At 34.7% G+C, this 17684-nt stretch overlaps 1 protein-coding gene across 2 annotated transcripts in view; it reads left to right on the forward strand.

The window, feature by feature from the left end:
• LOC130667607 (hemocytin-like) overlaps nt 1–17684 on the forward strand; it is a 67823-nt gene that overhangs the window by 23012 nt on the left and 27127 nt on the right. For both annotated transcript variants that reach the window (XM_057469284.1, XM_057469285.1), the window contains exon 4: nt 13286–13442. In XM_057469284.1, the coding sequence (XP_057325267.1) occupies nt 13286–13442 (157 nt within the window). The remainder of the gene's footprint in view (nt 1–13285; nt 13443–17684) is intronic.

Below are 17684 nucleotides of genomic sequence, written 5' to 3' on the forward strand. Positions count from 1 at the left end.
AAATATCAACTTCAATCCTATTGAATAATTAATAGTAACACGACTAAGTATTCGAGATTTAATGGGTGAGACCCACGCGCAACAAGTCCCGGCTTGTTTTTACTACGACGTAATAAAACATTCGGTCTTTATTCAATTCCCGAAATATTATTGAAACTCAACAAAATAATTAGCAAAAATTATTGTAAGAAATAACTAACGCAAGGCTTAAACCAAAGAAGTATTTATTATACAAGCTTAAACCCGACAATATTCAACGAAAGTAAGTAGGTATATCTATATATATTCGACGATGTGACCGCTCAACCGTCCAGTACAATTGTAATCCCTCTGCCTCTGCCTTCTGAGGCCCTCGGGTCCCTTGACCTGTGGGGGTAACGGAGACATCACGTGATGGGGGTGGGTTTGACGTCACAGCCAGGCTGTCCAGCAGCCTACGTGTCCGGGGCAATATGGTCGCTTCTTACATTATGAAACCGTATTAATTAATACTTATCTTGGCACGATGGCACGAAATCGTAATTGATAATCAATTAATTAACAATTATTGTTAATATTAATATTGGCTTGGCAATTTAGCGGATAGAATGTTCACAGCAAGTGTGTACAGTATGAAGACTTGTGGTCAACTGACGAAAAAAACGCGGTGACGCCGGGTCGTCGTTTCGACGGAACGGAAAAATCAGACACCCAAACGACAGAGATATGCTGAAGGCGTGAGTGCAACGAAGATGTACTGAGAAACCGACGCTATGTTTACCCGAGTTGGCGACGGGATGCATTTTAGCACCGCTAGATGGAGACCGGTTTAAATATTTAAATTTCAAATATTATTATGCTGACAATTCATTTTAGGACTTCCGTTCTCGACGGAACAGATTTTCTTCTTCTTTCTTCCATTAAATACTATTTGACTCTTTGGTAGATTTTCCTCTCCCTCACTTATCTTTGTCTTTCTTCCCCCTCTTATTCTTTTCAATTTCCCTTAGCCATTTTATTGCTCTCTCATCCCCACTATCGCTCAGGAGCTCGTTCAGATTCATTTCCGTTCTTTCAACCTCTCTGCATTCTTCTAGCCAGTCCTCATAAACATCTTTTCCTCCCCCACAAATTTTACACTTTTTCTCTTCTTCTTTTAGCCAAACCTTTTTTCCTTCTTCTGCGCTACCACATCTTGCTCTAGCCAGAATCTTTTGGCTGCCTCCCACCCCTCTTTGCTCTAGGTATCTCGCGTTGGATCCCGTATAGATTTCCTGCTATCTCTTATTTTTTAGCGTTTGTATCCTCTCTACCTGAAGTTGTCTCTGGACCTCGTATCCTCTTTCTCTTAATTCTGCTCCTATTCCTACTCCTTCTTCTCTCAGTTTATCTATTTCCTCTTGGCTATACCCACATTCTTTAAAAGATTCCATTCTATCTTCTAGATTATTTTTATTTCCTTTGCCTCTTCTTCTTTCTTCCACACACTCTTTAACGATCCCCTGTTCCCTCTTGAGTATTTTCTCCTCGAAGTCTACCGCTTTCTTTGCTAGCCTCAGCCACAATTTCTCCCTTTTCGTTTCTTCGTACACAATACAATCTGGCGTACTTTGTTCAAGCCCCAACGACCATTTTATGTATTTCCGTTGTATTTTCTCAAGTGCTGTGCGTTCCTTCCACCCCCATATCTCTGCTCCATATGCCATGACACTCACCACGAGGCTATCAAACATTTTCATTCTCCTGCGATAGTCATCTCTAAAGATTCTTTCCCCTATGCTCCATGTGCTTTTGCACACAATAGTTGCCTTCTTCACTAAGTTGTTAATCTGACCTTGACAGCTCTCACTGCTTACGAAACCATAACCAAGGTATGAAAACTCGCTCACTTCTTCAATTTCTTTACCTTTCCAACGCCAATCTGACTTCTTCTTTCTTCCTCCTGCTTTTCTGCATACCATTATCTTGGACTTACTTTCACTCAAGATCAGCCTCTTTTTGTCTAAGTATTTTTCCAATCTTTTCATCATTTCTTTTAATTTCTCCTTCGCTTGTTTCCAACAATACAATATCATCTGCATACTCCAGACACCAAAATTTTTCCTTTCCCACCACTACCCCTCCTGTCTGTCCTTTTCCCAGTTCCTTCCCTAGATCCGCCATTAACAGGGTGAATAGTGTTGGGCTCAATGGGCATCCTTGCCTGACCCCCTCTTTTGTCCAGAACTCTTCTGATTTGTCTTCTCCTACTTTGACTTTGCATTTCGTTTCTTCGTAAATCCTTTTTATCCTATCAATGAGCTTTGGACATTCCTAGCTTCTCCATCGCTTCCCACAATATCTTTCTGTCTACTTTATCGAATGCCGCTTTCAGGTCCACAAAAAACGTGAAGAGCTTTCCTTTTTCTTTTGCTAGCTCCTTCTCGATTACGTGCTGCAAGATATAAATGTTGTCAATCGTCCCTCTCCCTTTTCTAAATCCTGCTTGAGTATCTGGCAGCACCTTCTTTCTGTCTATCTCCTCCTTTAGCCTTTCATTTATCACCATAGCGTATATCTTATAGTCGGTGCTGAGTAACGAAATTCCTCTGTAACTATTCACTTTGTCTCTCTCTCCCTTTTTGTAAATTGGAGAAATTAGCCCCACTTTCCAGTCCTCTGGGAAGCCCTCGCCACTCCAAACCCTTCTCATCATGTCACAGACCTCTTGCTCTGTTTTACCCTGCATAAATTGCCAGGCTTCATCATCTTCTCCTGTTGCCTTTTCTTTTTTCAGTTTCCTGATTTGACGCCTGATTTCCTCGTCTGTCAGCTTATCCTCGACTTTTTCTCTGTCTTCTTCTTCTGCAACTCTCATCCTGCTCCAATCTCCCACTACCTTCTCTTCTGCTCCACCTAGCAAATCCATGAAATATTCTTTCCAATCTCCCATTTTTATTTCTTTATTTATTGGCACGTGTTCCTTTCTGTATTTGTTTATGTATTTCCATACTTCTTTTTCAGTTCGCGCTTTTCTTATTTCATCATACTCCCTTTCAATCATCCTCTGCTCTTTTTCTTTGCACAGCTTTTTAAGTTCTTTCCTTTCCACTAAGTATCTTTCCTTTTCGTCTATACCCTTTTTCCATCTTTTGAGGCATCCGCTCACGCACCTCTTTTTCCTTTTACATTCCTTATCCCACCATTTCTTGTACCCCATTTTTGTCTGTTTGCATCTCCATAACTCTTTGTGCATATTTTCGTTTATTACTTTCTTTATCTCTTCCCACCTTCCTTCTGTCGTCTCTTCCCCAAAATTCGCGTTTATTGTAGCAAGCTGATATTTAGTTTTACTCTCCTCATTCCATATAATTTTTTCTCTAAATTCACTTTTTACCTCCAGGTTCTTCTTTTTATATCCTTTTCTCTACTCGCACACAATCGGCATATGGTCCGATTCTATCCTTCTCTTCACCTTAAAATCTCTAATTTTTTCTATGCTTTCCCAGTTTACTATTGCATAGTCTATTACCGATTGTCCTCTCTTCGATATATATGTAAACTCTCCCTCTCTATCACCCGCCATTACTCCGTTTAGTATACACCATCCTTCTTCTTCCGTCGCTGCTATCAACTGTGCTCCTTCCGCATCACATTTCTTGTCTTTAGACCTCCTATTTTTCACCTCTTCTTCCCCTACATACCAGCTTCCACGGTTTCCTGTCCTTGCATTCAGGTCCTCTCCTATTATCACGTTTTCCTTCTCTATTTCTTCACTTATTTTCTTCAAACTTAACTTTAACTTGCCTTTGTTATATATAGTCCAGATTTGCCGTTTATCTCCTTCTATTATCATTCTTCTGCCTTGTGCGCCTTCAACATTGCCCATATCGTCATCTTCCTCACCCAGTTCTTTTCTTACCCAGGTTAAAATTCCCCCACTGGCTCTGCCTCGGCCTTTTTCCCTCTTCGCAAACTGGCATTTCCAGATAAACTCGCTAGGTAGTCTTTTTTCCATTTTCTTCCACCCTTTTTCTTCAATCCGTGTTTCTGTGAGTCCTATAAACTCATTTCTCCTGATAAACTCCCAGAAGTTTTTGTCTTTCCTCCCCATACCTGCAACATTCCAAAAGACTACCTTAGCACCCTCCTTTTCGCTCACCAGGCTTTTTTGAAGATTTTTTCCTCCCCTCCCCTCTTTGATCTCCTTCCATTTCATCCACTTTCCGTTTATACACACTTTGTTGTACCCAGTTTTCACGTTGTTATTTGTCTGTCTTTCTTGCTGGGCCCATTCTCCTATCTCCCTTTGCACTTCCCTCTCTTCTCTCGTCAAGTCGTGTGCAATATAAATCTTTCTTCCCTTTAGTTGGCTTTTCTTTTTCATTATTTCCTCCTTATCTTCCCAACAACTTAACTTTGCAACAATGAGCTTTTTATCTTCTTTTCCCTGTTTGAATGCCGCACGCAATTTGACACCAACATCTAAATTTTCCTTTAGGAACTCTTCCGTTTCTTCACTCACTTTTGCATCATTGACGTCTAAGCCTCGAATAACTATGTTATTCTTTCTTTCTTTTTTTTCCTGCGACTCCATAATCCTCTTCATTCTTTCAACCTCCTTCTCGATTAATTTTTGTTTACGTCGAATTTCCTCTTCTTCTAATCTGAATCTTTCCTCCCTCTGCTCACTGCCGTATCTTGCGTGACCGTCATTGTTCACCTCTTCAAGTTCAATTTTATTCACCCTTTCCTCTAATGATTCGACCACCCTGAACAATTCCTCTTTTTCCCGTTTCCATTCTTCATCTCTCATCCTTATATTTTCCTTTACTTTCTCTATTTCTCCTTTAATCTCTTCTTTATTTTCTTCCATTGTTTTCTTAATTCCCTTTACCTCATGTAGAATTTGCTCCAACATCTCATCATTTTTGAATTTATCTCCCTCCCCCCACCTGCATCTTTCTCTGCTCGCTGCATAAAATCTTTAATTTTATTTGCCTTCTCCGCCTCTTTCAGCCTCAGCGCCTCTAGCGTCGGTCTACCAGGTCTTGTCGTGGTTTTGCCGGTTCCCTCTTTGCCGACCGACGATTTCTTCTCTCTGTATAATTGCTTTTGCGATTTCCCCATCTTTGTCTTGTTGCAAACTAACCTTAGTTTTGCCAACAACACTTTTATGCTAAATTTTATTCTTTTTGTTTGTTCCCCAATCAAAATTATTATCACATTCACTTCCCACGCTTTCCTTCACCACTTTGCTTACTTTCTTTATTTTGATTTGATGTATCTCCTCTATTACACTAACTTTTCTATCTTGTATTTCTAAGTACAACCGTCACGATTCCGCTCAACTAACCAAGTCTAAATATAAATATAAATATATCTTTTAATTTTTGCAATTTATTTATTAGTAATTCAATTTTAAATTAAATAATAATTCAGATCTCATTTGTTTATTAATTATTTTTTTTCTATTTACTTATCACATTTAAATTATAAAACATCGACTATATATGGGACATTCCACGCCAAATCGACCACTTTTGACTCGGACCCAATTCGATTTGGCTGAAAATTTTTTTTCCTTTTCTACCCCATTAAAATCATTTTTCAGGAAATTTTCAAATTTTTTTGACCAGCCCAAAAAAAGTTATGAGTTTTTCAAAAATAAGGCATTTATTTTTTTAAATAGCTATAGCTTCTTCAAAAATTGACCAATTAGGACATTTTTTTTTTCAAAATTTTTGTCTTTGAATGTATTTTTCAGAAAAATATACAAAGAAATTTTAAGATGTTAAACTCTATGAAATTTTCGGCTTTTTTGAGAGAAACTATGATTTTCTTGAAATTCGCCATTTTTTATTTTTTTTTTTATTTTCTCAAAAAAAATTTCAATTTATTCTGCGATTTTTCCCGCCAATCCCATAGTGGGCTGACTTTTCCTTCTATTTTTTCTGATCAATTAAAGAATAAATTTTTGCCCAAATGGGCTTATTTTACAAAACATTACTCTGAAAATTTTTGACGACTTCAGTTTTTGAAAAATTGAGACGAAAAAATTAATTGAAAGTGGTAATCTCCGAAAAAATTTAATTTTTTTTTTTAAATTGAAAAAAAATTGAAGATACCTATACATAATTTCCCTGTAATTTTTTTCAAAAACTACACGTGAAAACGAAGAAAATGAAAAAAAAATTGCCATTCGGTTTATTTTTGACCAAGTCATAGGCTTTCGAAAAATAAATCTCACGCACATCGCTATTTCAATTTCAAAATTTTTCAGCCAAATCAAAAGGGGTCGGGGTCGAACGTGGTCGATTTGGCGTGGAATGCCCCATATACATTAATTAACAAATATATATGGGGCATTCCACGCCAAATCAGTAGCTGGTAACATATTATTTTTGCTCTGGAGCTGATGTTGCTGTTGTGAAAGAGTCTGCCAAGGTATCTCCTTACTTTTGTCAGCTGGTGGTCTCTGTGTTTTGTACATTTGGCTAGGTGGTCGATGTGCAAACCCAGGTATTTGACCGTGTTTTTTGTTGGGATTTTAATTTTTTCTCTAGAAACCGGGTGGAAAGTTTCAATGATGAAACTACCGTTTGTTTTTTTTTGCCTTGGTGACAAATCTGGCAGGTTTTCTAAATACAATAGTTTCACATTTACCTGGGCTGACTCTCAAGTTCCATCTAGCGTAGTAGTTGTAGATTTTATTTACAAGTGGTTCAAGAAGCTCTTTGGCGTTTCTTGGGTATTTCGCGGCTACATATATGATTAAATCATCCGCATACGCTAGAGAGTAGGTGTTGTTGTCTCTGTTTAGCTTGAATGCATTGAGGATGTGGCTCGTGAAGATGTTGAAGAGAGTTGGCGAGTTCACTGTGCCTTGCTGTAACCCTTCTTTGATCTTGAATTTCACTGTAGAAGTTTTATTGTCGTTCCAGGTATAAAAAGATCTGTTACTTATCATTCTCCATATTAAGCCTATTAGGTGTTCTGGGTATTCGTTTTCTATAAGAATATATATCAGTCCATCAAGCCAGACAGTGTCAAATGCCTTTTTCAGGTCGATGAGTGTCGCTCCAATTAAGCCGTCGTTGGCTAGATGGTAGTTTACGTCCGATAACAGTTTGTTGATGGCGTGTATCGTAGAGTGTTGGTTGAGGAAACCAAATTGATTATGAGGAATTACTTTTTTGGCCTCGCTGTGTGTTGTTATGGCGTCGTCTATTATTGCTTCGTAAACTTTGCTTATGGTTGGAGTGAGACTTATCGGCCTGAATCTCGACGGTGAGTTTTCGGGCTTTCCATTTTTCAGAATGGGAATGATTTTGGATGTCTTCCAAGTGTCTGGGAAGTATTTTCTGTTCAAATAGTTGTTAAATATTGTAGTGTGGTCCCTGACAATTATCGGTGGTAGATGCTTCAGTACAACGTTAGGAATGTTGTCCGTGCCCGATGATGTTTTATTTGGAAGTCTTTTTAATATGTATTGTATTTTATTCACCGTGCAGAAGTAGTCGTCAATGTTGGTGTTGGTTGGTGAGTAGGCTCTGTTAATATGTGTGAATTCAGTGATGGTTTTGTTTTCAGTTGTGTAAGTTTCCAGTTTGTTTTTGAACTCTGTTACTTTTTTATCTACAGCTACTTTCAGGCTCATGTTGAAGTTGAGGTGTCTTGGAGAGTTTATGCACTCGTAATAGGCTCCAATTACGTTAATTTTGTCAATTTCTTCTTCTATGATATATTCGCTGTTTACTTTGCTTAGTTTTTCTTTATTAATGTTACATCTGTCTATTAAATGTGCGCCTTCTTCTTTAATGTTGAGGTTTGGCATGTCCTTACGTTTTTTTGGCCTAAATACCTTGTTGATTATGGGAAAGAATTTGGCGTGGTCACGGTGATTTATTTTTTTGCATATTTTTTCTCAGTGATTTTCCATATTTGTCTTTATTTCATTTTGAATTTTGTTTCTTGTATCTTCTATTAGCTGCTTAATGTTGCTCAGTAGTCCTTTATTGTGTGGGTCGGTCTTCTGAGTTTGATGTAATTTAGTTAGTAAAAATGATTTTTCATGATGGAGATTTTCTATTTTGTTAGTGATATAATAATTGTTGTTGCTTTTGAAAATGCTTTTTGGAACTATTTTTTCTATTGTCTCACTTATGATGTCACTAATTTTTGAAATAAATTCATCTATTTCTTGTACTTCTAAGTTTCTGTCATTCAGTATTTCCAGTGTGTAGTTGTCGTTTAAGGTCTTTTTGAATTTTTTCCAGTTCGTTTTCCTGTACATTGGCGTGTTTGTGGTTTCTTCTTGCTTTGCTTTCCAAGAGATGTCCTGTAGGTCAATCTCCATTATTATGGCTTTGTGATCACTGTCATACGACAGTATGCCAAGTTTGTTATTTTAAAGGTTTATGAGTTTTAGTCTTGCATCAGCAATGCAGATGTCTAGGATAGATTGCGTTGGTGTGAATGTTGGTTCTCAAGACAGGTAGATTTTTGTTCTGTAATTAATTGAGTTTTCTTTCTCCCAGTTAATTAACCATCTGCCTCTGGCTTTTGTTATTCTATCTCCCCACTCCATGTGCCTAGCGTTGAAGTCGCCGGCTATCAGATAATATGTGTTGTTATTGTTCAGGTCCAAGCTTGTGAATAGAGTGGAGATCTCGTGTAGAAATATTTGATTTGTGTCTGTTTTTGAGATGGCATATATGCTTCCTGTGATTAGAAATTTATTGTTATTTAATTTTATTTTTATTAAAGTATATTCTAATATTGAGTTGTTTGTAGATTTGGGGTGTGTTACTATTGTGTGTTCTATTTATTCGTTGATGACTATTGCATTTCCGCCTCCGCGGTTTGGGCAAGGTCTGTCGGTTCTAATTATTTTGTGTCCGTCTATTTTTATCTTGTGCTTAAGGCTTAGTTTTGTTTCCGATACTAGAGTGATGTCTAAATTGTTTTCTTTTATAAGCTTGAATAAGTGATATCTTCTTTGGTGCTTAATTATTGAGTTTGTGTTTATTGCTGCTATTTTTAAAGTTTTATGGCGCTCAACACCATGCTGGTATGGTTTCAAGACAGATACTAAAATAGTATGTAAAATATTCCAAGACAGTATTGTAGCGAGTCCCAGAAGTATGGCGTTATTTACTATACTGTATAGTACTGGAGCTATTGTATTGCTCACACGTATGCATAGCAGGCACGGCGAAACAGCATGGCCCTGAGACCCATACTACAATGCCGAGGGCACAATGCTACTAGTTTTTCCCGCCAAAATTTCTGGCGTGTCAGTCAATGTATAATATCGTATTACCACCAAAACTATATAGATGTCGCTAGACTAGGTTTATCGGCCAGAAGCATTGTTGATACGGCAATGCAGTATGGGCCTGACGGCCATACTGACATTGCGGCGTCCACGACAACTATTGCCAATGTTACTATTCCCGCAATGATTGAATCATGTATGCATACAAGTTTATAACCTATAAAAATCTTCGATACCATACAGTATGGCGTTCACGCCCATACTGGCATAGTGATATCCGGAAAATATTTCTTACCGTGTGGTATATATGCTAACCACTTTTTGGGGATTTTTTGGAATTGGTTCATTACCATGCTGTTTGCGTCATACGCTTTGTCATAAGTTATCTGTATCAAATTTGCCCCTTTTCTGTCGACTCATTTAATGTTCGGGTCCTTGTCTATCAAACATTGCTCAACGTCCATCGGATGCAGGTTTCCGATGTTTTTTGTTTTTTGGAGTGTCATTTCTTCGTTATTTATTTTGACATTTGATCTGTAAGTAATGAAAACAATGAATGATGCTCTGCTGCGAGTTCCGTACCTGTTTCTGGTTAGATGCGATTTTTTGTTGTACAGGTCGTTATTTCCATTATCCTTCGTGTCTTGATTTGTTATATCTGCTCTCCGTTTCAGCGAGTTTTTGATCTCCGGATTCAGCATCGTTCTTCGTTGTTTGTTTTGGTTTTTAGGTTAAGAATTGTACAGGGTTTTATGTCCTGTAATTGATAGCTTTTTATGCTTTATTCTATAGCATTATAAATGCACTTTTTATTGTTTGCTTTTTTGTTTAAATAATTAATAACTAATTAATTATAGAGTGAGAGGATGAGAGGATCTGGTGTGTGTAAATTGGCAGGTAGCGAATAATGTTATTTAACACAGATTTTGGCAATAATTAACACTATAAACAATTTATTTACACTATGTCCATTAACTGTGATTTTAATTGCATGAGAATATTAATATTTGATCGTCTTTAGTATTTATTTTAAGTAATTTATGCGCGCGTGCAACACGTGGCCAAGATGGCGTCTAAGCGCGAACAAAGCCGGTGCACGCGGTGAGAATGAATTTAATTGAAAAAGCACTGAGATTAATAATGAGAGCAAAAATGATATATAACTAATAATTACTTTGAATTATTATAAGCAATATTTCACTATTTATTTAATAAGAGCACACTTGATTACTGATAAACTGAGAGATTTATAGAAAGCACGATGCGTCTGCAACGAATAACTAAAAACTATAAGAATGAGAGAGAGCGTTAAAAAGAAAGTGAGATGGCTTCCGTCTTCATCATCCCCACTCGAGCGGTCTTTGCAATGAGAATGCGACTAGCGGAGCCGCCTATGATTGATGACTGATCGACTGTACTGTCGATCATATATTAGCAGTGAGAAATGATAATAAGAACGCGGGAGATTTGAACATTTTTAATTGATTCAATATAAGCTTTATTCTGGAATGTTATGATAAGACTGCACTTTAAGGGTTCACACGCGTGTTGACCGCTCGACGTCTTCCATTCGAATCACATTACGGTGTTGCATCGTAGTTTTTAAATAGTAACTACATGTTCCGTAAGAGACGCTCTCGTGACTTATAACTGTTTATTTAAATCGTTTATAAGGATCTTTAAAACCATGTAGACTAGTGGGTTCTTCTGTGGCTGAGTGGTCTAAGGCGTCGGTCAGTTTGCATTCGAAAGGACTCGATTTGAATCCAACTGCCGAACGGTTATTATTTTATTATTTTATTTAAAATTTCTCTTCGAATCTTACGATATTCACATCGTAATTTATACTAAAGAGCTTAAGAACTTTGTGTTATTTGTCTGAAGTATTATTTCTTAAGAGGGGTCTGAACTTTTTTCTCTATCATACTTAACTCAACAAACGGAACTATCCTTGTTGCACTTGCGCAGTAAATGGAAACTTTGTCTACGTTTTTCTCTTAAACAAATGAATATTTTTCAAAAATCAAAACGTAGACTGCTAGTTTAAAGAGTAATGCATCGAGCCTCGTTCTTAGTTTTGCGTTTAGAGGTTTAGTTTGAGCTAAAAACAGACAAAAATTACTATAGACCCTCCTTAAATAAAATTTCCAATGCTACATCGTAAAAATTATGATTTTAAAGGTATAGTCCCACCACTACAATAATTAATAGGACAAATTAGGATGTGAGCATCGTAAATTTAACTGGAATTTTTTTTTCCGTGTGGGTGCCCCTGCCTTAGCAGTCCAATGGCAGCCCAGACTTGGGCCAATGTAGGATTACCCAAGTTCGGCTGTACCTATGGTTACCCATACTTGGGCCAGAACTGGCTAACCCAGGTTTTCTTATTAATTTTGCAATTAACTTATTATTATGGTTTTTTTCATTAATAATTATTTATTTTTGAATAAAAATAAGTTATAGTTAATAAAAATATTAACGTTCCGATTAAAATTATTTACAACTAATAATTGAAATATTTGTCAGTCCGTTATTATTTGCAATCAACAACCGTAATTATATAATTTTACTTATAAAAATTCAATTAAGAAATAAGTCATAAATTTTTATAATAAATGTAATTTTTAATAATGGTGGTAGAGCGAAGTAATTCAACTAGGTTCTGGATAAATAATCAATTAAATGTAATAAGTTTTATTTTTAAAAAATCATGTAATTATAATAAATATGTTACGAAATTATTTAATTTTTTTTCTCAATTGAAAATATTAATTAAATCGCTCGTTATATTTCATCAAACCGAGTGGTTTCAGTAGAATGATTAAGTAGATCATATAAAAGTGTCAGTTCAACATTAGTAGGTTCATCCAGTAGCTACTCTGTTCAGACCCAGCAATCAGAAGGATGGTAGTTCGCGCCTAGAGCCTAGCAGAATTTTCACCGAATTTTTTTTACATCACTTGCCCCCCTCAGATAGTTTAAACGTTGATGATCATGATGAACTCTACGAGGTTAATAAAAATAAAATTTTTTTTTTATTAAATTTATCTGTTTCGTCAATGTATGGGACAGGTCTGGCAACCAAGCATGGGCCAAGACTAGCAACCAGGACTGGCCCAGTGTTATCATTCCAGACTTCTACCAAGGCTGGCTTACAATCTTGGCCCAAGGTTCTACATAGTTTGGCCAAGCCTGGGCCCGTCCTACTTTACTCTCTGAGAAAACACAAATTTCACTGAAAAAAAATAATTTTTGTCCGACGATATCCTCGAAACGAACGAACCGATTCATGCGTTCTTGATGGCAATCGAAAAAGCTCACCAAGACTTATAACTGAATACCTTGAGGCGAATCGGGCAAGTGGCTTATGAGTTATACGCAAAAAACCTAAAAAAAAAATTGTGATTTTATTTTTCGTATAACTTGTAAACTATATAACCGATCGACTCCTCAATCTAATTAATTTTAAGTCTTGGTGAGCCCTTTTGATTGCCACCAAGAACGTTCAAATCGGTTGCTTCGTTCCAAAGATATCGTCGAACAAAGAAAATTTACACACACACACACACACACACCTATACATACATACGGACGTCCATCCGGAAATAGTCAGAATAGCTTTCTAGAACCTCGAAACGTCGGCATCCGATGAAAACTCGATTTTCGAAAATCAGACCGAAACAAATAACTTTCCTTTTTTTGAAAATTTGCAATTTTTTTAGCGGGAAGTTAAAAAAAAGTAATATAGGAAAGTAATTGATCTGATATTCAAAAATCGAATTCACAATCTCAACGTTTTGAGTTCTTAGGAAACATCACTAGTTATTGGAAACAAAAATGCTGGGTAAAATAAAACGTTTAAAAAAAATTAATGAAACTTATGTAGTAAATTTTTTTCAAAATTTTCATACTTAATGTTCAATAATATATTAAGTTATACCGAAAAAATTGCTTTTAATTTTTTTCGCGTGACGTGACATTGAATCATCCGAATTTATTAAAATTAAATCTATAATGTATTGAATTAATTAACTTTTATATCTTTAGCGATTTGTGTTCCGGAATGTCAAAATGGTGGTTATTGTTTCGCTCCACATCAATGTCGATGCCCGAAAGATTTTATGGGCTCACAATGTCAATTTTATAATGAAATTTGTGAAAGCTTACCACAAGTACCGAATGCAAGAATAAGCTGTGATTCTAAGTAATTATAATATATTTCTACAATATTCATTTGTAATTATTATCATCCAATTCCACTTACTATAGCAAAAATATTTTTATTAACAATTCCCTAGCGGATCCATATACACCGTGTAAACAGTGTAAACTCGATATATACCTAGTGTCAGTGTAAGTTAGGGGTTTATTTGGTGTATACTCGGCGCATATTGAGTATACATCAAATACACTCAAAGTTTACACTGAATTTACACGGTGTATATGCGCACAATATACACAGAGTTTACACCGAGTATGCACAAAAAAATTTTGGAAGTCCTCAGAACAAAAGTTGTGAAGAAAATTTTTTTTCATCATGCCCGGACGAAAGTACGTACTTTCGACTTCGAGTTTACGGCAGAATGTCTAACATTTCTGCCGTGCTGGGATTACTCGCGCGCCATCTATAACAGCGGGCGAAAAGACAGTAACAGCGTAGGTTATAACCTGATTAAAAACTCCGATTGAATCCGATTGAATCTGATTGAAACTGATTGAAATATTTCAATCATATTGAATCCGATTGAAACTGATTGAAAAAAATTCAATCAGATTTAATCAGATTCAATCGGAAAATCAAAATTTATTTCTCGATTATATCCCAATTGAATTTGATTGAATCCGATTGAAATGTTTCAATCAGTTTCAATTGGATTTAATTAGAAAATAATAATTCATTTTTTAATTATTTTTCGATTGAATCCAATTTATTCCGATAGATAAATTTCAATCAGATTCAATCGTAAAATAATCATTTTTTCACGATTATTTGCCGGTTGAATCCGATAGAAGATTCTCAATCAGTTTTAATCGGATTCAATCGGAAAACAACAATTCGAATAGTATTAATAATTATTAAAATTTGGATAGATATGCATATTCCATTGATCTTGAATTCATCAATTTTAAAAATATCCGAATATAGAATTTTATCTGTCTTTTTAATTTAATCAATTTTATAAAAAGTTAAAACAATATCCCAGGTAGAAAATTGTCTTAGTCGGACAAGTTTGAAACTTCAAAATAGCTTTATTTTAGCTTAACATCTAAGTCGTGTTTTGTAAGCTTTATTCTAGGTTGTTCTTAGAATGAATTCTATGACAAGTCTTTAGAGTGTAACTAACCTTCAAATATACCTTGCTGTTAGCTCTTTTTCCACGCGTATGATAAGATAAGTTCTAAGCTTGGATTCTAAACTTAAAACTATCCCAGTGAACACATGACCTTATTTTGACGTCATACGTAGGTCATAGCAATGTCACGACATCTGATGTAAATTTGATGTCAATCTGACGTTCTACATGACTTTAATATGATGTAGAGCTTGTGACATCATATTGATGTAAGCATGACTCTTGTACGATGTCACAGTTATGACTCATGTATTACGTACGTTTGACATAGAATCTACATCACATTGTTATGTAGTAATAAAGTCATTATCCGTATATCATAATGACGTAATTTTAAAATCATACATTTATGTCAGTAGCAAAGTCACGGTTATACGTAATGTGGATGTCACTCTTAAATCATATCTTTACATCAGTGACAAGTCAGTATTTTACGCAATGCTGATGTAATGTCCGAGTCATAGTTTTTTATCATCTATTTATTGAAATAAAACAATCATAGAATGAATTTTCAAACATGTGTAAATGTGTAAAAATAACAATGACACGTCGAACATTTTTTAGGTCAAAGTAATCGATAAACTCGATAATAGATCATTCAGACGTTTTAGATTAAAACATTAGCGTGAGCATAAAAAAATTAACTTTATTTTTTTAAATGATATATCGAAAATATCATTTAGGATGACAAAGAAAATGTAACGACAGTTTGAACTCTTTTGCTATTATGATTTTAAAGTTTAGTATCACAATTTTTTAATCGATTGAATTTCATACGATTTTGTGAAATTATTTAATGTTTCGCAAAATTTTATATAAGATTTTTTAAATTTCACATCACAACGAAAAATTAAAAAATTTTATGAAACTTAATGAAATTTTATACAATTATCATCAAGGTCGACAAATATTGCTTCTATAAAATTTCATATAAGTTCATGGAGTTTTTTAAATTTTGTGAAAATCCATCACGAAAACTTATTAACTCTGTCTTTTCCGGCATTTCACTCTAAATACATCAATTAAGCACGAGATTTGAACTCTCGTGATGTGGACCAGTGAGCAACGTTCAGGACTACCAGCCAAGAGGAGCCGTGTTCGAACCCAGCAGACGCCCAGGATTTTTTCATCATTTAACGTTATCTTGTTTCAGAATTCACAATGCGTTCGCGCGGTAATAATCAAATCAAAAATTCGGTATTTCATTTTATTTTTTTCTTTTTCAAAATTTTTTTTCCGAATTGATAATTTTGACATCACCCATATGTCATATTGACATCATAGAAGGTCACACAGACATCACATTTACATCATGCATACGTCATTAGTTTCACATCATAATCTTACGTAAAAAAGTGGGATATAATGAGTCACACCTGACTCATTCGTGACTTATATCTTACGTAAATGATGACATAGCGTAACGTCACTCTGACGTCAAATTTACGTCAATGTGTTTACTGGGTACCTTGTCTGCTAACATTACTCTAAGCGTACATTGAAAACTGAAGTTTGAGGTTAATTAGGAGTTTGTGTTATTGTTTATAAGTGATAAATAAGTTCAATTTTATTTGCAACATATATAAAGAAAAATATTTACTAAGCAAGTAAGTTTTGATTTTTTTTTAATTTATTGAATCACAAGTTTTTAATACTCGTAATAAAAAAATTTGAATTTTTTAGAACGTCCTGACTCTCTTAAGTTAAATCAGTAAAAATGTTACTTATTTTTTCAGTAGTTACAAAATTTACTGAAAGATCAGTAGCTTTGAATAAATTTACTGACTAATCAGTGAATTTAGTTTCACGGCAGTAAAGAGTGCCATCTACTTGGAAACTTCCCTAGCAGACCTGATTTACCGTATATTTACGGTAATTTTACCGTAAATCTACCGTAGAATACCGTAAAATTCGAGTAGATTTCCGTATTTTACGGTAAATCCACCGTAATTTACGGTAAATCGGCATTTTACGGTGGATTACCGTAATTTACAGTAATTTAGGTCCGTTAGGGTTGTTTGTTAGACAGAGGTTGATTTCAAGTTATAATCAAAGTTTATTATTTATATTGCACTATCATTAGGGTAAATTTAAAATATTTCAACAAACAAAAGTTAATTTATAATTTATATACTCATAAAACTTATATATTTTTCTCTATTGAATGTGACTAGAATAATTCTGAAATGTATTTGTAGTTGATTTACATCTAAGGTAATGCATAACCTCAAATCGTCTTATTAATTATTTTATGTTTTTTAATAAATATTATTATTATTTTCAGATAAATGTTTATAACTATTTTCAATCGAAAATTACTACAATTTAAGAGACAATTACTTGATGATATTGAAATGGAAGACTTATTAAATGAATTTTACTTTCAGTATGTGATTCAGTAAATGAATCAGTAATATTTTACTGATTTGCAATGATATACTTGGGACTATTTACATCAGTAAATATTCACTGATTCAGATTTAGAGAGTACATTCCAAGCATAAAACTCATTACGTTATAGATTATATTGTTCAAACGATGATCATGCATAATTGTCTATATATGATGAGATCCAAAAATTGGCCAGGTCTGATCATACATAACTTGATCTGTTTATACATGATCATATATGATTATATATAATCATGCATGAACGAATATAGTCATTTTTAGAATCTCATTTAGCATATCTGTAAATTATTAGTTAAGTAGTTTAATTAGGATTTATTGTCTTCATCAATATAAATGTCGGTTAAAATTGAATAAAAAAAAAAAAAAAAAATTATTAACCATTTACTATTATTTTACTACGAGGTCACCCGTCCAATTAATGACCCGCGTCAATGCTGTTTAACTTTGGTTATCGATGGTTTGTAGTCTGATCCTCTAGTCTGTTATACACTTACAATTAAGAAACATTTATGGCATTACTTAACTCAAATAATCACATTGATAAATCCTACGTGAATAATGCACCTAATGATGAATTTGGTTTAGTACCTAAAATACAGTAGAATTCATTAGATACATATAATCAAATCTATTTATCTATAAACTTATAAATATTCGTATATCAATCGATATTGATTTAT

Source organism: Microplitis mediator, chromosome 5 (assembly GCF_029852145.1).
Source record: "Microplitis mediator isolate UGA2020A chromosome 5, iyMicMedi2.1, whole genome shotgun sequence".
Lineage (NCBI taxonomy): Eukaryota > Metazoa > Arthropoda > Insecta > Hymenoptera > Braconidae > Microplitis > Microplitis mediator.